The sequence below is a fragment of the Nelumbo lutea genome, chromosome 7 (genome assembly GCF_056320005.1).
Source record: "Nelumbo lutea isolate HS-2025 chromosome 7, American lotus-T2T, whole genome shotgun sequence".
In the NCBI taxonomy this organism is placed as follows: Eukaryota; Viridiplantae; Streptophyta; class Magnoliopsida; order Proteales; family Nelumbonaceae; genus Nelumbo; species Nelumbo lutea.
In genome coordinates this window covers 6244573-6270998 of record NC_142690.1, presented here as the reverse complement: position 1 = coordinate 6270998, position 26426 = coordinate 6244573, and the positions used below count along the sequence as shown (strand labels likewise).

At 37.4% G+C, this 26426-nt stretch overlaps 2 protein-coding genes and 1 long non-coding RNA gene across 6 annotated transcripts; 2 read left to right on the top strand and 1 right to left on the bottom strand.

The window, feature by feature from the left end:
• The first annotated feature begins 692 nt into the window (after nucleotides 1-692).
• On the top strand, nucleotides 693-2499 carry LOC148844849 (uncharacterized). The gene is made up of 2 exons (XR_016102319.1): nucleotides 693-1384; nucleotides 2153-2499. It is a non-coding gene; the product is annotated as an uncharacterized LOC148844849 (long non-coding RNA).
• Nucleotides 2500-4392: 1893 nt separating this feature from the next.
• LOC148844848 (photosystem II 5 kDa protein, chloroplastic-like) lies at nucleotides 4393-5109 on the top strand. Its single transcript, XM_088954017.1, has one exon. The coding sequence runs from the start codon at nucleotides 4628-4630 to the stop codon at nucleotides 4961-4963; it is 336 nt and encodes a 111-aa protein (XP_088810143.1). The 5' UTR covers nucleotides 4393-4627; the 3' UTR covers nucleotides 4964-5109.
• Nucleotides 5110-7547: 2438 nt separating this feature from the next.
• On the bottom strand, nucleotides 7548-15758 carry LOC148844847 (cellulose synthase A catalytic subunit 3 [UDP-forming]). 4 transcript variants are annotated; one of them, XM_088954016.1, is made up of 15 exons: nucleotides 15663-15758; nucleotides 14488-14744; nucleotides 13920-14109; nucleotides 13625-13830; nucleotides 13416-13533; nucleotides 13087-13285; nucleotides 11950-12216; nucleotides 11505-11850; nucleotides 11263-11400; nucleotides 10861-10986; nucleotides 10361-10573; nucleotides 9879-10143; nucleotides 9215-9417; nucleotides 8562-8912; nucleotides 7548-8467 (listed from the first exon to the last, which is right to left on the bottom strand). In XM_088954016.1, the coding sequence occupies exons 2-15, from the start codon at nucleotides 14509-14511 to the stop codon at nucleotides 7883-7885; spliced, it is 3231 nt and encodes a 1076-aa protein (XP_088810142.1). In that variant the 5' UTR covers nucleotides 14512-14744; nucleotides 15663-15758; the 3' UTR covers nucleotides 7548-7882. The 4 variants fall into 4 exon arrangements, with proteins under 4 accessions (XP_088810142.1, XP_088810141.1, XP_088810139.1 ...); XM_088954015.1 differs by lacking the exon at nucleotides 15663-15758 and adding an exon at nucleotides 15429-15524; XM_088954013.1 differs by lacking the exon at nucleotides 15663-15758 and adding an exon at nucleotides 15202-15523.
• Nucleotides 15759-26426: the final 10668 nt, after the last annotated feature.

Here is a 26426-nt window from a genome sequence, read left to right as displayed (position 1 = left end):
TTAGTGCTCTTTCGGTTCAACCTGCCCAACAAGTAACAACTAACAAGGTCTTGTCTGCAACCTGTCTTTGTTCTAACTCTGAGGTGGTTCAAACTCTACACAATCAAGACCACTTGGTTGTAGGGTTAGCGTTTCACTTTTGCTTTAAGAGGGGGTGTTTGGTTCAGTTTGGTTTCAGGTTGGCCAATCGAACTGACCTAATTGGATTAGAAAATTGGTCATCCAAAATCGACCAATTCAAATTATATTGGTTTAGATTGATTTATCAGTTTGATTTGTTAGTTTAAAATATTTAAATTAAAATTAGGAAATATGAGAATTTTTCACTTTTCTATATTAAAAAAAATTAAATTTAAAATATAAAACCAACCTGACCTTTCAGGTTAGCATAATGGTAAAATCGAAACAGAAAAAATATAGAGAATTGATATTGGATAGCGGTATGGTGCAGAACCCAAGCTGAACAGAATTAAAACCAGTCAGGATAAGCCGACTTAGCCCAAGGAAAGTGGGTTGATTGGTCGGGTCAAGAACTGCAACCTAGACTTCCATCCTTATTCCACTGCACTTCAAAAGGCAGCTAACTCAAGTTAGCTAATCCAAAGCAGATAAAGTTGAAGAATGAAAACGATCATCATTAGACAAATAAGACCCAAAGTCTCCAACGTTTGAATAAAATAAATATTTTTAATAACACAAGGAATCATATTTCAATTTCAATGCCTCGCTAGCTTTGTCCAAAAGGGATGCAACTTCCGATGCACCTCTCTATGCTCTATGTCTCTTTTTGCCTTTTATCTCAATATTTCATCTCCTCAGTTTTCTACTTTCACAAGTGAGAAATTTTAGACAGAGCCCAGAGGCTTCAGCTTTCCACTGGGGAAGATCAAGTTCTTCATGGTCACGGTTAGGTTTGCGAGGAACATGCTGTCAAGATTGGACGATCATAAGCTGCCACAATCAGAAGAGGGGCCTCCTTTGGTCGTAAGCTCATATCATTCCACACATGGGTCTATTGAGACGTTGGTAGTTGTTTTAGCCGTGATCACAATAGTTGCCGTTTTGGCTGGGATCATTGCTCGGCTTTGCGGTGGGCGTCATTTTGGCAGAAATGGGGAACATGACATAGAAGGGTGGGTAGAGAGGAAATGCAGAAGCTGTATTGATGGTGGTGTTGCAGCTGCACCACCACCGTCGGAGAACTCAAAGCCAGCCACAGAAGAAGCAAAGAAGTAAGGAGATAAATAGACAGAATTAAAGATGGGTAGTCAGATGACCTGTAAAAGCTAGCTGACATTAGGAAGTTGAAGCAGTCCGAAGCCTCAGATCTTTGATCACAAGCGAAGGATGGAACCTATCAGCTTTATATCCATAAACCCAGAAGGTAAATACTACCATATTCATATTTCATAGTGTTTTTGCTGCGGCTCTCTTTGGTCTGTCTGTATCATTTGTGTGAGACTGAGTTAATGTATGTAGGCACCATACTTGTTGTATGCCATCATGTATCCGTAATCTTTCCTCATCCCTTTATCTCCATTAAGAAGGGAAATCTAATGTATCTGGTCCAGTCACACTTGGGAAAAAACTGTGGCGTAAATCCCACAATTTGATCAATCCCCATCTATGAGATTTTCTATGCTGAAGTGGATGTAGACCATTCATAGGATTCTGTTTACAGTCCAAAGCGTTTGATTAAATTTCTTAGATAGAAGATCTCCAAGGTGGGACAAGTCGGGTAAATATTGGGACAATGGGTTGTGCTCACATCATCTGCAGAGTGCAGGCGTGTAAATACAGTGGATTGTCGTTACTCATTGTCCTTGTGGTGGTAGTAGTAGAAGTAGGGGTTTTTTATCTTTAGGCTACGTTTGGTTTGAAGGAAAATGCAGGGAAAAAAAGGAAAAAATAAGGGAACCTTTACAAACATTGTATAGGTTCCCTATCATTCCCTTCCTTTTTCTACTTTTTCCTTCGAACCAAAGCCTTAGTTTCTTTCTCAGAATGGATTTACTGGTAAACCCTAACTAGGGGTGCGTTTGGTCTCAATGGTCACTCTTTTCCGGATTGTTTTAATCTTTTAAGTGGGTCCAGATATTGCTCGCTTTTATCAACAAAGGTTGTAACTTATAACGGTCAACAATGGTATCAGGACATCGTGCAAAAGCATAGCCGCACAGCTTTTGGCTTCTGGGACGACAAATAGCTTTTACGTTTGAAGGACGTTGAGTTTCTGTTAAAGTGGATTAGGAATTTAGGATTTAGTCAGGGTGAGGAATTGTGTGTGTAGTTGTGCTGTAACTCAGATTTGGTCTTTACAAAATTGTCCTCACACAGCTTTTTTTAGGGCCTTTTGCAGTATGAGAATATCTTGTGCTTGTATGTTTTTATTTATGGCCGATGCATAGCTGCAAGGGGCTGTAAAGGCAGTTGTAAGGATCAAAATCAAATTTATTGTATTAAGGGCATTGGTCTAAATCAAGAATTAAAACATATTGAACATATCGGTATTGGTGCATCCAGATATTCATAAATATTACACCCATACAGAAGTGTTTTAAAATATTTAAAAGTTTGGAATTTTTTCCTCACCCCCTAATGATTATAAAAAAAAGTATAGTATTGCACACCATTGCCCAATTTTAAGTATTGGATATATCCATATTTTGATCTTTGGGCTAAAATTACACTTTCCTTTTATACTCATGATCTTATGGAAATTTCAATTGAACTATGTTTCTTCTAATGTTTCTCTGTTCTGATTCTGAAAGCAGATCCCAAAAATATATTTTTTTTTTCTGGGTTAGGAAAATGTCTGGTATAATCCATTTAATGAAACCTTGCCAAAGCTTTTCATTTTCCAGCTTGTACTTGGTGAGACAAATTCTCAGTAGTTCACTATGTCTATGTGGTTTGAGCCCGGATGCTCAAAGCCACAACCATTAGTAGAGATCAAGAAAAAGGTTCAAATGATAAAGTCAATCATATCTTGCTGGAATATGGAAATAAATGCCTTTTCAACTGTTCTTCTGACAAAGTTTAGATGTTGGGTTCTATGGTTGCTTAATCAGTAAAAAGATAAAAAGAAAAAGAAGAAGAAGAAGGTGCTCAGTGATATGTTATTGATTGAACGCCATTATAAGTTACAAAGTGACTGAGAACTGTCATCCAAGGAGTGAGGTTTATACAGTGGTAAACTTTCTGGTGAGGGGCCTGAGGAGCATATCCGGACTTGCTGTGAGGTGGGTGTGAGGCACGTTCTGTGAAGAGCAGATTCAGACTCATCAATACGGGCAACTAGTAAAGAGAGCCTAAAATAAAAGTAAGGCTATGGAAATGATGCAATGGAATGTAAATCCCAGTTCAGGATAAATTTGCACTATGGTTCACTTTTGCCTCTATTTGACAATATTACATTTATGTATTGACAAATGACAGAAAACACATTTTCTAATTTATATTTACATTGATAATAAGATATAAAAATACATCAATAAAGAAAATAAATAAATTTTTACAATTGCACTCAACTGGGCTTTTGATAAAAAAAGCATATGTTTTATTAGAATTCATGTTTACATCCATTACAACTAAAAAATCTGTTTTGTAAGAGGGTAAATTTGTCAATGCAAAATTAATCCAACTTTACAATTTATATGATCCATTCTACATTATATAAATTTAAAACATCAAAACCTTTGGTTACAAATGCTAACTCGTCTAGCCCAAGGATTAGCTTCATTTCGTTGCACTCATCTTACTCTTCGACCCACTGCACTTTAGAATCTCATCTTTGTTGGATTTTAATCTCATAAGAGATTAAATCCAATGGGTTTGATTGGTCAATTACATGAGAAATTGCACTCACATACTTGGTTGAAAAATTAGTTTTTCTCTTATAAAACCTAGTTTTGAACTTGTCCCACATTGGGAAATTATAAGTTTTGTTTTTAGTATTTCAATAGGAGTTGATTTACATTCCTTAGAATTAGAAAGTGCAGTGGCTCATGATGAACGACTTTGATTTTGGTGCGTTGATGACCGTTGCTTACCGTTGATGAGATCAATGATCACGATTCGATCGAATATGATCAAGAGGCACAATTCAAAGTTAACAGTCACCAACTGTTAACTACTTTTTAAACAGTCATGTTTCACCCTAAAACTACTTTTTAGCCACAAACCATTGATTTTTGGCCGTTTTTAATTTTTATTAATTTTTAAATTAAAATGGGCCATTCATTTAAACCAAATAATTGGACCGTTCCACCTGAATACCGATCCCTTCAACGGTTCCCTATCTGAACCATTTTAAAAACCTTGGAATTGAATTATATAATAGTATGCCACGTGTAATAATTATGATGAACAATATTCGTGGCCTCTCTTTTGTGAGAAAAGGAAACTATTTCCTGCCAATCACCAATTCCCAAGATAATGCAACACGTGGTTGCCATCAATTGGTCCAAACAAACCTTAAGATAAGATTATGGATGGCCTTCTGTCAGCCTCTCCTCCTGTTATTGGCATCCCTTAAACACTGACACTTCATCTCCATCCGTGTGCATCCAAAAGCGTGTGTGTGGCGTAGCAGGGAGAAGGTAGGGAGTGCAACCAAATTGCAGAAATGGCTTCAGTCACCATGACAGCCTCCTTCCTGGGCGGCATTACCGCCTCTGAGCGGATTTCGACGACTTCCCGGCGAGGTCTAATTGTTGCTAAAACTGCAAGGGCTGCCGACGGTAAACAAGCCAAACTGAGTTGCACCACCAACACCACCAACAACAACAAAGGGAGCAGCAATGGGAGGAGGGACTTGATGTTTGCTGCTGCAGCTGCCGCTGTTTGCTCCATCGCAGGTGTTGCGGTTGCTGAAGATCCAAAGACTGGGACCCCGGAAGCACTGAAGAAATATGCTACAATCTGTGTCACCATGCCCACAGCTCGTGTCTGCCACAAATGAAGGGTCCATATATAGAGTCTTCTGTTGAGCATTCTTGATGGGTCTTGAGTGTAGAAGTTATTAATTAATTGTATGTATCTCCTTATCCTTGTACTGGAAAACTTTGCTAAAATCTGTTTTCAATACATCAAACTATTTTGGGAACAGGGAACTTCTAGACTACTATAATTTATTCCAATTTAGATTGACTTTTTAGTTTAATCTGGTGGCCGGTGGGTTCTGTGGAATTGTGGTTGGAAAACTCAAAGCAAAGCTCAAAGATGTGATGGAATTCAAAATTTTCGCCAAAAACAAAGTTTTCTATTGGAGAGTTTAGATTTGCTTCCAACGCCAGGCCAACATCTCCCCATAAATGATAACGGAAAAGATGACAGTCCCAATGCAGATTTCTCAATTCCACTATAGAGTTATAAATGTTCAAAATGTCAAAACCCTCCACACTATACACCATGCCCCATGAATTGGCATCAATTCTGAGCTGTCACCTACCTCAATTGAACTTTGGGTTTAGAAATTCTGGCCCTGGGCTGAAATCTCATTCTCCCTCCTGTTGGGAGTGTTTTGTTGGTAATGCATCCCTACCCTTTATGGAAGCCTAATGGACCAATCGTGATACATCACATCAATCTGACATGTGAGGGGAGACATGTGAGTCCGGATCTGCTCCTCACACCAACTTCACAACATGTCCCAACCATACATTAATTTATTCATGGGATGTTCCCAATACATGGTGGGATGCACTTTGAGTGGGGTCCAATGTGAGTTGATTATAAATGGATCAGGTCCAATCCAATCCAATGAATGTTTTGAACCAATTTGGACCGGTCCAGTTCAATGTTTGGATCGTCCAATCTGTTCAAATTCATTTTGATTTAAATTGGTTTCAACCCAAACCTGATCCATTGACACATATATTCTTATCTTATATCAATGGACCAGATATTGGCTTAATCCAACCCAATCCAATATAAATTTGTTACAGACAGACCAGGTCGAATCCAATCTAATATATATTTTGGACTGGACTGATTCAATCCAATATGTTTTATTGGTCCATCCAATCCGTCCAAATTGATTTTGGACTGGACGGGCTCCAATCCAAAACCGGTCCATTGTTGACACCCTTACTTGTGAGGGTGTGAGGTGTGCTGAGGAACAAATCCCAATTCAAAATATGTAGTTTGGGAGATCAAATCAGCCCCCCACAAGATTGCCCCTTACAACGTCCCACAGCACATTCCCGCTGTGTATTGGGAACATCTCCTGATGATGACATAATCATTTCCGGTATTATCATCGGGAGATATTCTCAATACACGGCAGGAATATGTTGTGTGACGTTATGGGGGGCAATCTTGTCGGGGCTGATTTTAACTCGTAGTTTGGTTGGATATACAAAGCCAATTGGAAATACAATACTTGGCATGTCCATGAGCATAAAAATTCATTGGAGTTGAATGAACTGCAGGAGGGTTATGAAGGATTCTCAGTTATATCCACAAATACTTACAGGAATATTTTTCACAAGAAGATTGCAAATTAAAGGTTGACTTGAGTCACTGAAGAGTTGGGAATTCATTAAACAGAAGAAAATAAAGGTGTTTGATATGGTGCTACTGCATTGCGTTGTACTTTGGGTTGATCAAAACAATTTTGTGAAAGATTTTTCTACTTGAAATATTTTGAAAACGTTTTGGCAAATTGTTAGTTTTACCTAAAACATCAAATTTGATATTTTAAACACACATTTTTCTAATTGAAATGACACTAATAATATATAGTGGAGGATTGTGTAAACCTCTCTCTTTTTATTTATTTTCAAAAAAAAAAACCCATTGTACAGACTCTAAACAAACGAGTTCAGATTGGATGTCATCGAACAACAACCAAATGTTTTCGCCAAAAAAAAAAAGGACAACAACCAAATGTGCTTATGCAGAACGCTGTCTTTGAATGCAAAATGGGATGAAAGACGATCAATTTTAATTCCAATACAATGCAAGCTCAAGGATTTAGCTATACGGAGACGGATCAAAACTGCATAGGCTTCAGCAAATAGCAGATATTTGGGGATATCTGATCATGTGTGAGTGTTGAGAAAAGAAATCCCACATCCCATAAAATATAGAAGCAAAGGACTAATATATGAGGATTAACCTGCAATGTAATGACTTAAAACTTATCATAACAATCACTTGCAACTCATGGGCTATCTCGCGACTATTTTTAATGTATAGAATTATAGATTATGTGAACGGACTCAAACAAACCGTTTTCAGTGAGTACTTGGGCGTGGACTGTTTAGTGCAATATGCATGTCTGTGCCTTGGGCCTAAAGCTTCAACTAGGATTTGGCTTGGTAATGCGAGCCCAACATTTTCCAATTTTATGTCTGTATCATTCAATCAAATCGCCTGCCTTTCTATCCCCCCTAGAAAACAGAAAAAATTACAAGTATCAACCCCCAGAATCCACCTCCTTTAATAAAGAAAGGTGTCATGTTGAGATTATGATGGATCCTGTTGAAGTTGTTTGCAAACCAATAGCATGTAACAACAAAAAACAAGGTACAAAGAACAGATTGGGAGATCTAGAATTCAATTTATTGTTTTTCCACGCAACCCAGAAGGCAAGAAAGTAGCTCTAGTCCAGTTTCTTCTCACTCAAAACAGAGCTCAATAATTTCATTGGTTCAACAAATAAAATAATCATAACTTATAGACAACAAAATGCGCTGTCCTATCTACATATATATATACTTTCACAAATCCATAAGACCACAGCATGATAGGCACAGCTCAGGCACATCACAAACAAAAGCCTATGTGGATATCAAAATGAAATCTTCATATTTCCTGTTGTGTTACTACAACATCATTTTGTTGGTTCTGTTATTCTGTGGTCTTTATATTCCCTCTAGCAGTTGATTCCGCACTGTTGAACATCTGGGCCAGTCACCCTGGTGGTAAAGGGATCAATGCGAACCCATAACAAGGAGAAAATGGAAGCAAGGAGAATCGACCACACAACCACAATAGTAGGTGTCCGGTTCTGGCGTCCCATTAGACCCTTGAGGAAAGGATAGAGGTGAATAATCACCCAGAAGGCAAAGAACAGCTTCCCAAAGAGAGGACCCCATGATTGGTACCCGCTGTTGATGGCATAGGAAATGCCAGCAACAACCCCAACTAAGTTGATGATGAGGAGAGTGGTTGGTGGTATGAGCAGAGTTGTCCATTTGAACATGTAGAGCTCAGCAAAATCCCCTTCCTCATCAGATGCCTTTGACGTGACAGTGAAATTGGTATCAATGCCGGCAAGGACTTTGAGAAGACCTTGAAAGACAGCAAAAAGATGGGCTGAGACACCTCCAATAACCCAAAACTGTTCATTTCTCCACCATTCATCAATCCCAACACCGCTCCACCTCATCTCCAATATACCGGTGGCAAAGATGGAAAGGAAAAGGGATATGAACCAAATACTAGCAAAGTTGCTGATCTGCATTCAAAAGCCAGACAACTTGGTGAGATTCAATAGCAGTTACCAAAGTGAGAATTAATGTATTCAGTGTGATGAAAGTAGTGATAGTTACCTGTGGAATAATGAACTTCCCGGTAAGTAGACATACAGCTGGTAATGTACAATAAGCAAGAAGAGGAATAGCAGTTACTGGGTAAATTGTTGTGTTGACATATGCAAACCTCTCAAGCCATTTCAGCCTTCCACTATAGCCATACCAAATGGGGCAGTGTCGGCTGAAAAGAATTTCTACAGAACCTAAAGCCCATCGAAGCACTTGGTTTAGACGATCTGACAGGTTAATAGGAGCAGATCCTTTGAAGGCTGGCCGTTTGGGCATGCAGTAGATTGATCGCCAGCCACGAGCATGCATCTTGAATCCTGTAAGGATATCTTCTGTGACAGAACCATAGATCCACCCAATCTGCAGAAACAGAAGGCCATGTAACAACTTAAGTGTTTCTTGCTGGAATGCCTAAAGCCATGTACATATGACAGGGCACAAATCTTTTTTCTTTTTTACATCTTACTTAAATTTTTTTTCCTTTCCCAAGAAAAATCAGACTCGAATTATTAAAATATCACCTACTTGTTATCCATCTTAAACAATGGTTTAGATCTTAATAAGCTACAGTATCATAATGTCATCGCATGAGAGGTTCCTATAACTCATAGTAACGAATAGCAAAATGCAAGCCAAAACATCAGAATGAGATATGGACTTACTTCACTTCCCCAGTCAGACTTATCCTCGTATCCACAGCTGATAACATGGATGGCTTCTTTAAGAAGAGTCTCAGGAGTGGCAGATTGGGGAACACCACCATTTTCCATGAGGGTAGAGGCAACAAAAACAGCTGACTGACCAAACCTCTTTTCCAGGCTCATCTGTGACATGAGAAGTGACTTTTCATCATCAAATCCAGCACCTGGTTTGGAGCAAGAATAAAAGTATCAGTCTCACAAAATCTTTTATCACCAGCTGAATGAATAATAACATTTTTATATGCAATAATAACAGTGATTATAATAAAATAATTAACAATACGCAGTATGAATAAAGAAATTAAACAACATAAGAGTTAGCCTTAAAAGAACCAATCAATTGTTTTCATGGATAAAATAGAACAACATTGCATGTCTATTTTGACATAATTCAACACCATGTTCAAATGATTAATGTAGTAATCAACAAAAAAGTGTAATTTTGTATCCATTGGTCTAGCCTTTTCATGCTGCAAGGTTGTACATGTTATGGTCCTGTTCCTCTTTGCCCATGGGGTATTGATGATTGTACCCTCTTTTTTCTTTTTTCTCTTCTTAATAAACTCTTAAGTATTGATTTGGAAAAACAAATATGGTGACCAAGAAAATATGAAATCATCCTTACCTTCAACCCCCTCTTCTATATCTTCTAGATTGAATATGGGCACAGTTGGATCCACATGCCTGCTAGATCTCTTCTTGTCCAATCCTTTTTTACTTGATTTTGAACTCTTCTTTCGTGATCCACCACAGAAACTAGAAAACAGACCTGGTTTTCTGTGCTTAGGCTTTACAGGAGGCTCATAGCCATATAAAGCTGTTCTGTTGAAGACACATCCTGTACCCACATAAACAGGACCTTGGATGCCGTCCAAACCTCTTAAATTTATCTAACATACAGAATAAAAGGAAAATAAAAACATAATTAGAACAGTTGGAAGCAAAAAGATAACTACAATAATGTTTTCCACAAAATCCAAATATTTTCACATGATTACCAGAAGTTACATTAAGAGATTAATGATTAAAGAGAAAAGCACATATGGAGACACTCAATTACTAGCATATGAAAGATACCCAGTTGCAGAAAGTAACACAAGAACTTACATCAAAGAAAACAGTATTACGGTTGGCATAACGATCATTCTTGTCAATACCATCAAATCTTTGTGGAAATTGAACATAACAAACTGATTTCCCAAGGTTTGGATCCATCATAAAACACATAGCTTCCCTCAGAGCCTTGCTGTTGTTAATGTAGTGGTCACAATCAAGATTCAACAAGTAGGGACCATTGGTAAGCACTGCTGATACACGGACCTGTCATGGAGTTACATTGCACATTATATTGAGATATATCATAGCATGGACAATCTTCATTATGCAGCCATTTAAGCAGTCTAGCTACTTAGAAGTGCATTAAATCAGTTGGAGTTGTAATGGAGTCTGCCATTTCTGGGTTGGCAAAAAGGATATGTTTTTGTTTATCAATGAGACCACAGCTGAGTGGTTGTGCCTTTTATTTTTCCGCTTCTGCTGTAACTTTACTTTCTGTTTTCTGATATTTACAAAATTCACAGATCGTTAATGATGACAAAAATACTTACAAGTGCATTCATTGCACCAGCCTTCTTGTGATGTTGGAAGCCTGGACGCTTCTCACGAGATACATAGACCAATCGTGGCAGTTCATTACCTTCACTATCAAGTCCTCCACTATGGCCTAAGAAAACCTGTAGACAACAATGATGCCACAAGGTAAGTCTTTACAAGTTTGGCCAATAATTTGGGATGTAAAAATAGAAATGAAAAATAGGGTGATTTAATAAAATGTTCACAAGACAAGCATATGCACATCATCATCTAGATCTGAAGATACTACATGAGCTTGTATAAATAACATTTGTCAATGTTATAAGCATTTCTGAAACAGAAATACTGGGTTTTACAAACAACTCATAGACTGCATGCACTTCTGAATCGGATCTACTAAGGCAAAATGGAGCAACCTGTATCATTCCTGGATGATCTCTGGTATTATTTCCTGGCCATGGGGTACCATCTTGCATTACCCACCCTTCCTCAGGAACTTTCTGTGCCTTTGCAACAAGTCCATTGACACGAACTTTAAACTCTTCATATTCTCTCTGCAACAGAATCATAAAAAGATACATGAAGAAAAAGGCGAAGGACATGATTTAGGAAAATAACAAATAAAAAAAAGATCTTTATTGATGAAGAAAAACTCTACCTTCATGGCTCTGCGATCTTTGACAAATGATGGATGAACTTTATCTTTCAAATAGTCAATTTTTTGTGCAAAATACCATTCTGGAGCACGCGGCTCAATATTGTATTTCTTGCAGAAAGGGACCCATTTCCTTGCAAATTCTGAAGTTTCAGACAAAGCCTCGAAGGTCAACATGGCAGCTCCATCATCAGAGACATAGCAAGAGACCTTGTCAACTGGGTAGTCAACTGCAAGAATAGATAGGACGGTATTTGCTGTGACAAGAGGAGGTTCCTTTAAAGGGTCAACAGTACTGACAAAAATGTCAACAGCAGCCAATTGTGATGGCTCTCCCTCTCGGTCATATCTGTTGTCAAATTTACTTTCAATTAATAACTCACAAAATCAGCATAAAGAGCAATATATTGACACTCAATTATGGAGGAGTGAAGAAAGAATCGTTCACCTCAGAGAGAGTCTGTCCAGGTAGGTCTCACGATTTACTGGAAGCCATTTTGGGAACTGATCCAATATCCAAGACATTGCAAACCAAATCTCACATATGACAGAGATCAACCACAAAGCATAGGCATTGGGCACTGGATTCGTTATACGGTAGTGCAAGAAAATGCAGAGAATAATTAATCGAAGAACAATGACCATCCTATAAGGATTTATCCTAGCTGAAGGAATAGAGACCTTCCTTGAAAGAGGTTGCCGAGCTTCATCATTCCTGCATTATAAAAACAAAGCATTGAGGCTCATTTCTTATAACAAGGACAAAACTAAATATGCATATACAGTCCTGCAAAATTTTTGTGTCAAAGAAACTACAAAGCATGGTTGGCAATGGAGTCTAGTTGATTCTAGGAAATAATGAAACACCTAATCACCTGCCTATATGCCCACCTAGGTGATAGAATTTTACAAAGAAAAAACTAAATTCTAGGTTAATTCTCTAATTTTACATACCAATTGGCATGCATATAGATTTAGAAATTTGCAACTCTCTTCATTAATAATATATGATAGAATGTGTTAACACGTCTAGCAATAATATGTGCCCATAGTAATAATATTACAATAAGACTGCTGTCTTGTGATTTTTTGTTGTCTAGGTGCTGCCTTGATAATTAAGCTATATACAACAGAAATGAGTCACCGCTCACCATATACACAGCTAATTCTGAGGGTTCAAGTTGCAAATTTAGTTTAACAACCAAGAAAGACCAACACTCTCTAAACTTTCCAGGAGAAGGTGATGTATCCTAGAGTAGTAGAATTCATTAGAAAAAGGTCATTCCCAATGTTGGTCCCAACCATGTGGGGTCTTGGGAGGAATGGACTGGATATGGTCCTAACCTTTGGCAATTTTTTGCACAAAGTGGCCACTCTCAGACTTGAACTTGTGTTCTCAAGCTTGACATTCCAGGATTTTACCACTACACCAAGTATTGTAGAATGTAAAAAAACGTCAAAATCCCAAACCTTGATGGACAGATAAACAGAACCTACAGAACCCCACAAAAAATCCAACTTTTATAAATATATACAATTCAATAACAAATTAAAGTTTGTGGTATCCAATAAAAAGGGAGCTCACATTAAAGAATCGTCCAAAAGTACATCAGTGCTGGCATCAATATCTCCACCTCCCCTGCCTTCAGAAGTGGCATGAGTACTCACTGGAACAACATTCTTCTCCTGCTTCACCTTCCAGCCTTCGACTCTATCTTTCCATGCTACATTACCAAATCCTTGTGAACCAAACTCCCTTGCTGGGTCTACAACCCTAATATTAGCTGCAAATAGAAGATATTTTTGGAAGATCGAATCAATACTAAAACAGAATATTGGTGCTTACGTGCAATGCACCTTAAATGTGTGTGTGTGTGCTTGTGTGTATGTAGGGGACGAGAGAGAGACACATACGTGACTGATTGGCATCCACTGAATAAGGGAGTGGATGCACACGCTTGCTTCCACCACTTGCCCCAGGAGATGCCATGGAAATACGCTCAGGAGATGCTGCAGACAACTCTCCTGAAACCTGAAAAAACAAACCAAGGACACAGTCTCATTCAGTGACCATTCACATAACTAGTTAGGATGAATTCATGCTTAAACAATGCTTGACCTACCGACTGGCCATTGGTGAGCAAAGGGATATGGTTGAGAGAAACTTCTTTATCATAGTTTGGGGTCCTGACATCCTCACCTCTCCCATAGCTCATATGCCAACTTAGCATACGCTCTGCAATCTTCTGCTTCTGGTCTTGATTTCCAGAAGAATAATCAACATCATCCATGTCATCCTCAACAGGATCGCCTCGAATAGGAGGACTTCCTGCAAATAAGAAAAATCAACATCATCCATTTCTATTTCTCCACGTTCATCTATTAACAAGTAATGACTAAGACTAATTTCCAACAAACCTTTGTGCCTCTTGTATCTGGTCTTGCATTGAGGACAAGATTGAGTCCCGTCTTTCCTCTCATACTCATAGCAAGGCCTGCAGACGGGAAATGCACAAACATCGCAAGCAATGAAGGGTTCACCGCTCACCGTGGTGCCAACATTGTCACCACAGATCTGGCAGACCTGACCGTGCTTTGAAGTCCTTGGCTGAACAATCAAATGACATAATTGGTAAAAGTCGGGGGAGAAAAGGAAGAATGCAATTTCAGGAACAGACTATTAATACATCAATTCACTAAGAACAATAGGATAATAAGCTAATAGTGCAGAAAGAAACGCAAAACTAATTAAGAGCACGATAAGACAGAATTTCTGTGCAATGAAGATGTCTTTCGCAAAACAACAAAGAAAGCGATGGATAAAGAGCAACGAACAAATCAGTCTACGCTAAACTACTAAAATTTCCATCAGATAAGTGAAGCACAATGTGAGACATTGAAATCTCATGACTTTGAAAACTGAGATTCTTATGCACCCAATGAATTTCAGAGCAAAGTGGACAGGGGAAACAGATCGAATACTAACCGCTGCTTCTCCTTCGGACTCCATTGGCGTCTGTTTCTCTTCAGTCGAGTGGGGGTGATCGATAAGATAAACTGGTTAAATCTCAACGAGATCTAAGGATCATCGACACTCCAAAAAGTCTCGGGTCTACCTCTCACCACATGCTAAAAAGCTTAGGAATCTGCTTTTCCACGTTTTCACTCTGAAAAACAGATTTATCAGATTTATCTTTTCTTCCTGAAATGGTTCAGTTCCAGTTCAGATCTGCCTTGAAACACCTGAAAAAGATATACTAAGAATCAGCTTTCCCCCTTCCATAAGTCTTCTCTTGCGGTCAAAATCCTTTTATTTTTTTTCACAAAATCACTAAATTTCATCCGGATCCACTCTACCCAACAAAACCAAATGCATCAAAAACACATTTTTAATGCGAATTCCTCTTCAAAAAACAATTGAATCACAGAGAGGCCTACTCCAGTCCCTCGCCCCCCAACAGAAAATTAAAGGACAAAAAGGTTTATTCTTTCTCCCGGTGATAATTCACCAAATGTGAGCGAATTTTTTTTCAAACAACAGAAATCAGAAAAGCCACCTCAAATTAATCATTCCAAAGATAACCACAAGAATCCTGCAAGGAAAAACAGTGATAAATCGACCAGCGGATCAATCAACCACCGCGGACGAAGAACTCGTGCCGCGGCTGGCTCAAAAGCTCAAAATGCCTCCACCCTTTACCTGCCCTTGCAATAGAAATCCCCTAAAAAAACAAAAAGCAGGAAGGCGACAGAGCAACGATCAGCTCTAGCTGTAATGGCTCAGTGTCAGTTTATAAATCCCACCGACAGAGTGAGATTAGAAAACAAAACCCCTCCAATCATTTAAATTATTTTTCTTCCTCTACGTCATTAAAAGCTTCAGAAAAATGAAATTAAATAACGATTAGTTGAAGCTTTTGGACTTGCTGCGTATCGACTGAAGAAGATCGACAGTGAAGTTCCAACGAATATCTTTTTTTTCCTTATTTTTTCCTATTATGAGAAATTTCATTGGTCGTTAGGAGAAGAGACCGAAAGTAAAGAAAGAAAAATAAATAAAGCCTTAGTTTTTTTCTCCGGCGTGTCGCTGGGCTGAGCTGTCATCCGCGGTCGCCGTTGCCAGCAAATGATCTACAGTTTATAGACGGTAAATACAGTCACCTGGAAAGTCAATGCTTGACTTATTATAGGAGATAGGCTGTAAGGAGACCGGATCTGCTCCTTATACACAGCGCCTCACACCGATCTGACAGGCACATCCTACCATATATTACGAACATCTCCCGTATTTATTACATTATTATTCACGGGAGATGTTCTCACCATGCCGTGAGGTCGGTGAGAGGCGGCCTATGTGAGGAATGGGTCCCAATTCGGCTGGTGAGTGGTGGATCTGAACGCAGACAGTGGAGTGAGGTGTGGGTTGGAGTTAGTTAAGAGAAGAGAGATGATTGATGGCTACAAGGAAGGATTTTGATTTTGTTGATTCTTTTTGCTCGGACATTCTTTTGGGGATCCGTATAGGGTTTTAATGAGTGTCATTAATTGGATGGTTATGATTGTCTGATCACGAAATGTGGGGCTCATGATAAGAATCGTTCCTTCTAAATGAAGATAGCTAACATGATCAAATAATGCTAGCCGTCAGATATATCAAATTTTTCTATATAATCATTTCTCACATGAACTGTCAGCTGTGTATTGATGTTAAATATGAAAATTGGTAATGGGCATGTAGATCGGGTACGGGGTACCCCACCCGCATCAATTCTGCTGGAGCGGGTCTCTTTCTCTCCTAACAAACCTAAGCCCGCTGGATTCCCGCGGGCCCATCTTTCCTGCCCAAATCAGCATTTATTGTTTCTGGATGGTCTAATCGAATCAAAGTAGTCTGGTCCAGGAAAAAAAAAAAGTTCTTATTACTCTAGGTTCACTAAAAATAATGGCGTAAAAAAGTTATAACCAGGGTCCTCTCCCCATATCGGACCCTAATAAATTAAGGACCCGTTTTATGGGGAAGGGACCCTAAGGCCCCATTTGGCATCACTTCTCAGAATCGTTTTTGGCGATTCTAGCGATTATGAGAATGAGAATCATGTTTGGTTTTGCTCGGCCCCCGCTTCTCATTTGAAATGGGATGAAAAAACCCCTCCAGTAGCTCGATTCATTGGAGTGAAAAAAATCGGATTCTTTGAATGAGAATTCTTGGTCGAATTCATTTCCGTGGCATCTTTTTTTAAAAAACAAACGTGTGATAAGAGTCACACGTGATAGTGAGGGTACAATGGTAATTACAAAATATCTTCGACCTAAAAACCTTGTTCTTTTCATATTTTGCCTTGCATCTTCTTGCAAGTTGCAACAACTCTCTCCAGCACTATCGACATCATCTTTCTCACTCTATCTCGGGTAATATTTCAACTAGTTTTTGTTTTCTCTACATCATCTTCCTCATACGACATCTTATTGCAAGTTGCAACGACTCTCTCCATTGTTTTTTTTTTCTTTTCTTCTCAGTTTGAGAATCCTTTTATGTCGTTCTTTCTTCGTCGGTCGTCTCCAGCACCGTCGTCACTCTCCCAACTCACAGGTATGGAACTCTTGATCCCAATAAATTTTATTGTTGGTGTAATGCATCCACAAAACAATAAATTGATTGTTTTGTTATCTCTTGATCCCCAAAAATTGATTGCTTCTCACGGATGGTGATGTTGTAGCTAGGACGGCAATGTAGCAGTTAAAACATTTTTTAGTTGAAGTCCTTGTATTGAGTCCACTATTATGTTCTTTTCTTTTCTTTTTTTTTTTCTTTTTTCTTTGTTCTTTCCTTTTATTTTTTGGGGTACCAGATCCAATCATCTATCTTAACTTGTATGAAAATCTGACAAAGAACATGTCAACCTAAGGTTTTTTTTACCCATCTCTCATTCCAATAGTTTTGGAATGCATGAAATTTCTCCCTCTATATTAATATAAATCTGTCTTGGATGTTAACGATAAAAATTAAAAAACAATATAGAAGAGGTGAATAGCGACTCTGAGAAGTTGTTTCTTGATTCAAAGAAATTGGTTGCTGTCAAAAGTGATTCTATTTTTGAGAAACAGGAATCAGATGACTGTGCCAAATAGGACTATAGTGATTCTCATTATGAAAATTCTCAAAATCCATCATTTTCAAAAAGGATTTTGAGAATGAGATTCTCTGGAGTGATGCCAAACCGGGACTAAATCTACAGGGAGTTGTTTTTTTACTCTCTCGGTCTTCAACGTTTTAGAAGGGTCTGGATTTGCTCCTCATAGAGCACTCCTCACATTGACCTCGCAGGTACATCTCACCATGTATTAAGAACATTTTTCATACTTTTGTATTATTGTTCATGGGTGATGTTCTCAATACACGGTGGGATTGAAGGAATGAGAGATCCATCGTATGGATGCCCAAATCTTACGGAATAAAGGGGGTGAATTTCAAATTTTTTTCTCTTCCTTCAACTGGGAATCGCATTCCTTATTTAGAAAATCATATTTTCAAGGATCAATCTTGAACCATGAACTGAACTAGATCTGAACCAAAAGGAGTAGGAGAGAAGTATACCTGATACAAGGAAATATTATCTCTCAATGAAGGTGTTCATGCTCAAGGAAGAATCCAAAGACTGCTCCCACTGAAGATGGCGCATTGTAGGATGGAGCAGAATCAATAGTGTTCTTCTCCAAGAGCTTTGTCTTTCGCAAGAAACAACAGGACAGTATGTGTGCACAGCTTCCTATCAATCCTTTCACAAAGAATTGATGTCAAGATCGAATCTTGACTTTTCCCACAACTGGAGATCGAACAGGCAAATTGGGTGGCAAGAACAGGGAGGCAACAAGAAAGAATTCTGTAGGGTTGCTTAATTCTTCCTTCTGTGATTTCATCTCTGAAGAGGATGTGAGTATGTGTGTCTTCTAAAGGTTGCCGCCCCCTCCTTCTTTTGTAACCCTAAAGGATCAGCTCTTAATCCAATTAGGAGTTGTTGATCCAAATCTTATTTGGATTAGACATCCTTTTAGGTGATAAGGATAAACCCTTATCTTATATGCAAATTAGATTAGTCTTCTCCTAATCTTATTAGAGTGTTTCCAAATTTGAATCAAATTCAGATATGGACTTTCTGAGTGGATAGGGTTAAGACCATATCCTATCTGCTGATCCATCTCAGAATTCGCCCATATTTAACTTATTAAATTAGTCCAGTTCGAAATGGGCTTTAGGCCCATTAAACTTATGTGCTCACTTAGCCTCCCTAACTGCTACCCAGTTGGGCTTCCTTGTATGGCGTGAGACCCAAGCATTGATCTACACATCAGCCACATGGGTTCGGCCCAGCCTTTGTTACAAGGCCTGACCGAATACACTGTTATGGACAGTGCACCCCCTGAAATCCATCAAATGGGCTCTATGAGCCCAACACTTACCCTAAGTGGTCCCTGGGCCAACCCACCTTGTAACACACAGGGACTGTGGGCAGATGCAAGATTAGCCCATCAGGTATTATCTTCAATGGTCATACACTTAATCTCTCATCCCATAATGATCAAACATTGCTCGACAAGAGAGGATCTCTCCCTCGGCTGCAAGGAATAGTGTTGCACTCTCTACTTATATGAATTCCAAGAATTAAAACCTTTTGCAAACATTTCAGAAACCATAATATATATACTTTTATATCTCATATAAAATATATTTTGCAAAACAAATCTCAACGATTGAAATCGACTGCCGGCAGTCTTGGTTTCCATCAGAGAGAGTGTATCCCCGATCATTACCTTTGTCCGACAAAGGGGCTGATCCTGTCACTATGATCACCCACTTAGATGAATTCTCAGACTATCCCAACATACCTAGGTTTTGACCCCCGCTAAGGATCTCACTGATTGGTACATCAAAGACAGCCCAATCCGACACCTAGTGTAGTATCAAAATCGAATCTAGGGGTCGGGTGTAACTTTCCAGTTTTATCCATCAATCTCCAAGGCACAGGGCAATACTGGAAATCTGGTCCAGTTCAAAGATTCAATTAATCTTACACTGCATGTGCCTAGGGTCTCACTCTGGCAGCTGAGACAGGCCACCCCAACTGACTTTGTGGCACATCAGTGTCAGCCTTATCAGGATAGGTCTCCTCAAACCAACCCACCGGCTGTGAACTCTAAACTAACACGAATCTCATTAAGTGTCCGGTTTAAGGGTATTACACAAAAACATACCAAGGGAACATGAATCAAATATGCACTTTTATTCATTTACAATAAACTCATAAAGTACATCATCCTAATTGAAGTTAAGGGCATACAAAACTGTCCAACAGGGATATGGATGTGAGGTTGGTGTGAGGTGTGTTTTGTGAGGAGTAGATCCCAATTTTCTAAAATCAGCAAATAATGATGGCCTGATCCATTGTTAAAGGATATGTAGGCAGCCCTCTAAGGTCTATCTGTTTTCCATAAGGCTAGGGTTGATGACGCGTGATATGGTGTTCCTTGTCGGAGGACAGCTCGAACATCGGACTAATGAGGTCACCTAGTCGAGCTGCAAGAAAAGGAGGTCAGAGTGTCTGGGGTGCTTTACCTGGTGTGGACACTCCGGTGCTTAAGTTAGCGAACATGAAGTTTTTGAGAGAGTTGAAAGCAATATTGCTAGAGTATTCAGAGAGCTGAATCACGAATACCTTGTGAGCCTAGAGGCAAGGCCTTTATATAGGCAAGCTGTCATGGGCCTCACGATGTGTGTCTGAGATCCTTGGCCCATCTAGTCCGGAGTTGGCTTCGTACCCAAAGACGAACTCCACGTAAGTTGATAAGGCTTATCCAGGTTCGCCCGAATCAAGCAGGGAGAAGATGAACTCTGTTGACATGGTGTCGTGATGCTGAGGAGATCATAGACAGTTGGCTTGCTTCTAGATGGAGGTTACGTGGCATCTCAGCAGACCGATGCATATAGTTGAGCTATTTAAGCCTTGATCTAGCTGGGTGACCCGAGGTGTGCGAGGTGACTAGATTGCTGAGGTCATTGAAGTGTCACCTCATCATTCTATCACTCCACGTGTCATCACATCGTTTAACGGGCCAAATTATCTCTCATCAAGGGGCAAATATAAATGATCAAGGCAGGGCAAGGCAAATTTGAGGATCCCCATTCTCCAAAGGGACGGTCATGGGGTTGAGATTTTTTAGCCTATTGGAATATGGAATGGGGTATTTGACTTTGGGGTAAAGAAGGGGCATGCAAATGCCAAAACCTGCCCCCACCCTACCCTGTTGCCATTTCCTAGATTGACTAGGACCATCAAATTTGGCCTTGGTTTGAGGCTTTAAGCCCAATTCAAGATGTTGAACTTAAACCTGACCCAACCCATCCAACGTAATAAGCAATAAACCCAAATTTTATGGGTTTTTTTTTCTAAATGGGCTTTTTGGGTGAAAGACACTTTTTGATTTTTTTTTTTTTTTACCAAATGCGCGCCCATTTTAGCTTATTTGGATGCTTTTGAAATCTTTTAAGCACTTTCAAATAAGCACTTCCGAATCCGACCAGTTAGAAGAATTTTTGCTGTTATTTTCAATGTTCAAAATATTTAAATGTTTTTTTATGGAAATACATATTCTTCCATCATCAAGCATATAATATAAACTCACTGATCAGAAACCTCAAAAATCAGAAAAATTTAATGAGAAACTGGGCTACACAATTCATCCAAGTCCATGAAATGTATTGGACAGTAGGGTGCAAACGGATCAAATCAATTTGGATACCAAATTTGGTTTGTTTATATTCGGATTTCAATTAGATCATATCCATCGGATATAAGTGGTTTTGAATCAAATTCGGATTATAATCGGATATTTAATAGTATAAATAAATTAGACAAAAAAGTTCAAAAAATATTATATGAAATTAACAAAATGAACTGAAAATAACTATGAACAAAATAAATTGAAAATTACTTGTATGAAACTTGAACCTATGACAACAATTTATTGAAAATACAATATTTAAGCCAACTTTATTAATAGATATAATGAATTTTAAATGTATATGAGTATATATATTTAAATCGAGTTGAATTAGATTATATCAGATTGGATAGGGTGGACCCATATTCAATTAAATTATAAATGGGTCGAATTCGGATCAGCCTTAATAAGATCAAATTCGAATTTACACAATCGGATATCGTTTGCAGCTCTAGATAATGTTGGTGCCGTTTAATAAGCCTTTTTTGAAAGAAGATCTAACAACCAAAAAACATAGTGAGCTTTCACATAATGATCTTAGTAGTCCAAAGATTGTTTGCTTGGAGGCATGTCTTTTCATGCATCTTTCCACGTGAAGACAAGACAGAAAATGACGAAAAGCTCCATTTCAAACTTTCTAAAATAAGTTTGAATCGAACTTCTCACATCTTTTTAAGACAGTTTTTTGACGGAAAAATCTTCCTCCAACCAAATGAAGAAAGACCCAAAAACGAACAGCTGAGCTTCCAAAAAGCGGACAGCCCATGCAAAAAAATGCACCAAACGGCACCCTGGATGAGAATTCAGAGGTCAGTCAAACTCATTTTTTCTCCCGCTGAATGAATCAGCGGTTCAACCATCCTACGACATGGATTAACCTGTAAAATTATGAATAATACAACTTACAAAAAGCAGTTTAGCGTATAATGTCATTATAAAAAAAACTTAAAAATAATGCAAATTACAAATAAAAAAAGCCAAATAACATTACACGTGTCAGGTGGATCAATGATTCAATCGGATCAAATGGGTCATTTACCGGGATCAACAAATTTTCGTAATATAACGAGGTTAATCCGATCTGGGTCCGATCAACCGAACAACAACAGGTTGGAAGCGATTTGCCAAACTATAAAATCAAACTGTTCATAAGTCCAGCCCATTAGTTGTCTGCACGTTATCCCACTAAAAAATAAAAATAAAAAATAAGATTGGGTGTCAGATGAATGATGCATGCGTTTATTCTTTTCCATGGGAAGTGACTTTTCTTCTTTGCGCAATTTCAGTTTTAGGTACTATTTGGTAAGTTTTTTTCCCAAAGATCTTCCTACAGTTTAGATTGCCAAAAAAATGTAATACATTTTTCAGGTCTTGTCGTTAGAATCTGGATCATTTGGTAAATATTTTAGTCTATCATGATCTATAGAATTATTAAATGAAGGTTTTAGGTGCATAAGGACAGTAAGGCGGAGTGTTTTAGTTAAAAATAAGTGTTTAAAAACATGTGATTATTTGAATAAGCACTTATTTGCATTTAGCATCTAACTTTTTTAAGCACTTATTTTTAAAATCAAACATTCGTTTTATATTGGGCGTTTGGTAGTCTTTTTCTCTAATAAGTATTTGTGATTATTTTGTCTTTATTTTCTTTCAATTTTTCAAAATATACCCTTTGAAAGCACTTTTATTAAATTACTTTTATAAGTACACTTTTATGAAAGTATTTTTATAAAAACACTTTTACAAAAGTACTTTTATGAAAGCGCTTTTATTTAAGTACTTTTATGAAAGTACTTTTTTAAAAGCACTTTTATTAAAAGTGCTTCCATAAAAGTAATTTTTTAAGAGTGCTTTCAGAAAAGTACTCTTACGACTATAAAATGCTTTCACAAAAGTACTTTTATAAAATTCAATTAGGGATAATTTTATATGTGGTATTTTAAAATTCAACTAGGGATAATTTTAGAAGAAAAAAGTTGGATAAGTGCTTATAGTATAAGGTTATAATCACTTTAAAAAAGTAGAAAATTTGACCTTAAAAATAAGCCCTTATTTTTAAAACAATCACTTATTTCAGGCTTATTTTCCAAATGCCAATAAGTGCTTAATGGCCCAAATAAGCACTTTATTTTAAAGCTTCTACATTTTTTTAGACTTTTAGGAGCTTTTTAGGGCACATATCTTTCTGGCTTACTGTCTTTCATTGCCAATTAGAAAAAAACCGAAATTTGATCTTTCAAACTTTGAAATGTCTAAAAAAACTATACGAAAATACTTGCCAAACACCCTCTTAAAAAAATCGAAGGCCGAGTAAACGAGGAAAAACCCCAATAACCGATGAGGATGATCCAACCACGTTTTATGAACATGAGCTGGAATGTCTTGGTCAAGCTGCTCTTCCTTTGGCACTCTATTGATCCGCCTAGAAGAAATGCTGAAAATCAACATGTTTTGGTGGGTTGTGGATGCCAACTGGACTGAATTTGGTCCAATCCGGTCCAGTCCAATGTGAGTCCATTACAAATGGACTAACTCCAATCCAATCCCATGAATATTTTGGAACTTGGACCATTTTGGATCGATCCAATTCAATGTTTGGATTGTCTAATTTGTTAAAATTCATTTTAATTTAGATTGATTCCAATCCAAACTTGGTCCATTGACACCTATATTCTTATCTTATATCAATGGATCAGATATTGGTTCAACCCAACCTAATCCAATATAAATTCATTATGGATGGACCAGGTCCAATTCAATCCAATAAATACTTTGGATTAGGGGTGAGCATTATTCAGTTAAAACCGAATAACTGAACCAAAAATTTCAATTTTGTTTTTTTTTTTGTTTGGTTTTTCGGTTTTTGGTTAAATTGGTTTGGTTTTTGGCTATTTTGGTTTTTGGTTTCGGTTTTTGAAATTAGAATTTCGGTTAACCGAATTAACCAAACTTTTTATTATTATATGTAATATATAATACATAATATGTGACATATAATATATAATATATTATATATTTATATATTAATATATAAGATACTGAAATTTGATTTCATAATATATAATATATAATAGAGTATATATTATTAAAATTCGATTTTAACCGAAATAACCAAAAATTTTGGTTTCAGTTATTTCAGTTTTCTTAAATATCAATTTTTGTTTTGATTTTTATTTTTTTAATTCGATTTTTAAAATTTCAGTTTATTCGATTCAATTTTTAACCGAATAAACCGAATGCTCACCCCTACTTATCCAATTCAATGTTTTACTAGTTTGTACAATCATCCAAATTGATTTTGGTTTGGATGAGTTCCAACCCAAAACCGATCCATTGACGCCCTAGTTGTGGGGGCGGGTTTATAGTGACAGGTGAATGGCCTGACTTGGACTGATAAATTACTCTATGAATGATTTGGGCACAACCTCATCTGATGAAGAGGGACACGCCCTGTCACCCCTCTTCGTTGGTCAAAGAGCACATGCACATCAGTTATTTATTTGTCTTTCTCGTTTTTTCATTTGGTACTTTGTTTTGTCCTCTTTCTCAATAGTGGACGTTAGGGATGGCGACAGTGCAGGTAGGATTTTGTAAATTCTACGTTTTATTCATCTTCTTAGGCCTCCAAATCCATACCCTCTCTAAAATCCATGGTGGGTTAGATTATCAAAAATCCAAACCTATTTATACATGAAAATGCAAAACCCTCTTTGATCCTATCCTCTCCATATTTGAGAGTGGGGTGAGTCAGGTTGGCACATTGGGCCTAAAACCCATATCTAATCTCTCATATTATTTCCTGACATATATAAGCAATAAACAAATAAAATAATATGAACAAGAATCACAATTTCTAACTATTTGATCGAAACATGTAGAAAATGCATAAACTATCAGTTATCCCTCACATAAAGTTCAGAATATTATTAAATTCAATACTTAATACACAAGTTCACAAGCCTCCAACAATATATGGGTCGGGGAGGGTCAGGTTTAGCCTAATAATATACCTTGCCCGCACCCATACAAGTTGTAAAATTTCAAAACACGTATTTACCCTAAAATTTATTTTTCAAGGAAAAAAAGCCTCTCCATTGAAGCAGATAGGGGCGGGTACCCACCGAGTAAGGTAGAAATTTCCATCCCAAGTGAACGTGCTCTAAAGACTTTTTTTTTCTTTTTTTTAATCCAACATTCTTTTATGTTAAATTTCTTAATATACATAATTTTATATCTGCTTCTGCCTATCAGTCGATGAAAGTAAATGTTCACTCTAAGGCTCTGTTTGGTTTGAAGGAAATGTATAGGTTTCACTACCTTTTCCTTCAAACCAAATATAGCCTAAGAGATTTGTTATGGCTGCAAATGGATCAGATATGAACAGATCCAAATTTGATTTGTTTATATCTGAATTCGAAATGAAACCTATCCATCAGAATTATGTCAAATTTGATTAAAAATGATTAGAATATTATATAGTAAATGAATTAAAAATGACAGAGTGTTATATTTTATGAATAAAAATAATTCAAAATTATTTATATAAAACTTGAACCTATAAAGATTTGGTAAAATACAATATTCAAATAAACTTTACTAATAAATAGATAATTAGGAGTGCCCATGGTTCAGTTAACAACATTTTTTGGAACTGAACCGGTACTACCAGTTTTTGGAAAATCGGTAGCCGGAACCATATTGAAGCCACTTATTTCTAAAGCATCAAGTGGGCTTGGTATTTTTTTTTATAAATAAAGCGGGTTTGGATTGGGTAGGTTGTGCTTGGCAATTTGGCATACACTTCGAGTTGGGTCTGGTCAAGCTCGGGTTGGCCCACCCAAATTATAGCCCTACATCTACTTAAAAGTATTAAGTAGGGGTGAGCATTGTTCGGTTAAATCGAAAAACTGAACAGTTCAGAAATTTTTGGTTTCAGATTTTTATTTTTTATTTTTTGGTTATTCATTTTTGTTGTTTTTTTGGTTTTACAAAATTTTGGTTTCGGTTTCAGTTTTCAGGTTTTGAAATTCAATTAATCGAGAAAATTTGAATTAATCAAACTTTATTATTTATATAATATACTAGTAGGGCCCATAGTGTACAGGAAAATAAAAAAAATTGATTAATTTTATTAGTTGATAATTTGAA

Excerpts from the sequence above, each read along its gene's own strand:
- LOC148844847 (XM_088954016.1), bottom strand. The coding sequence starts at position 14,511 with ATGGAGTCCGAAGGAGAAGCAGCG. Across the intron at positions 10,987-11,262 it reads ATCATCCAGGAATGATACAG|GTTTTCTTAGGCCATAGTGG; the intron begins GTTGCTCCATTT and ends TGTTGTCTACAG. Across the intron at positions 10,574-10,860 it reads CTGGTGCAATGAATGCACTT|GTCCGTGTATCAGCAGTGCT; the intron begins GTAAGTATTTTT and ends ACTCCATGACAG.
- LOC148844848 (XM_088954017.1), top strand. The coding sequence starts at position 4,628 with ATGGCTTCAGTCACCATGACAGCCTCCTTCCTGGGCGGCATTACCGCC.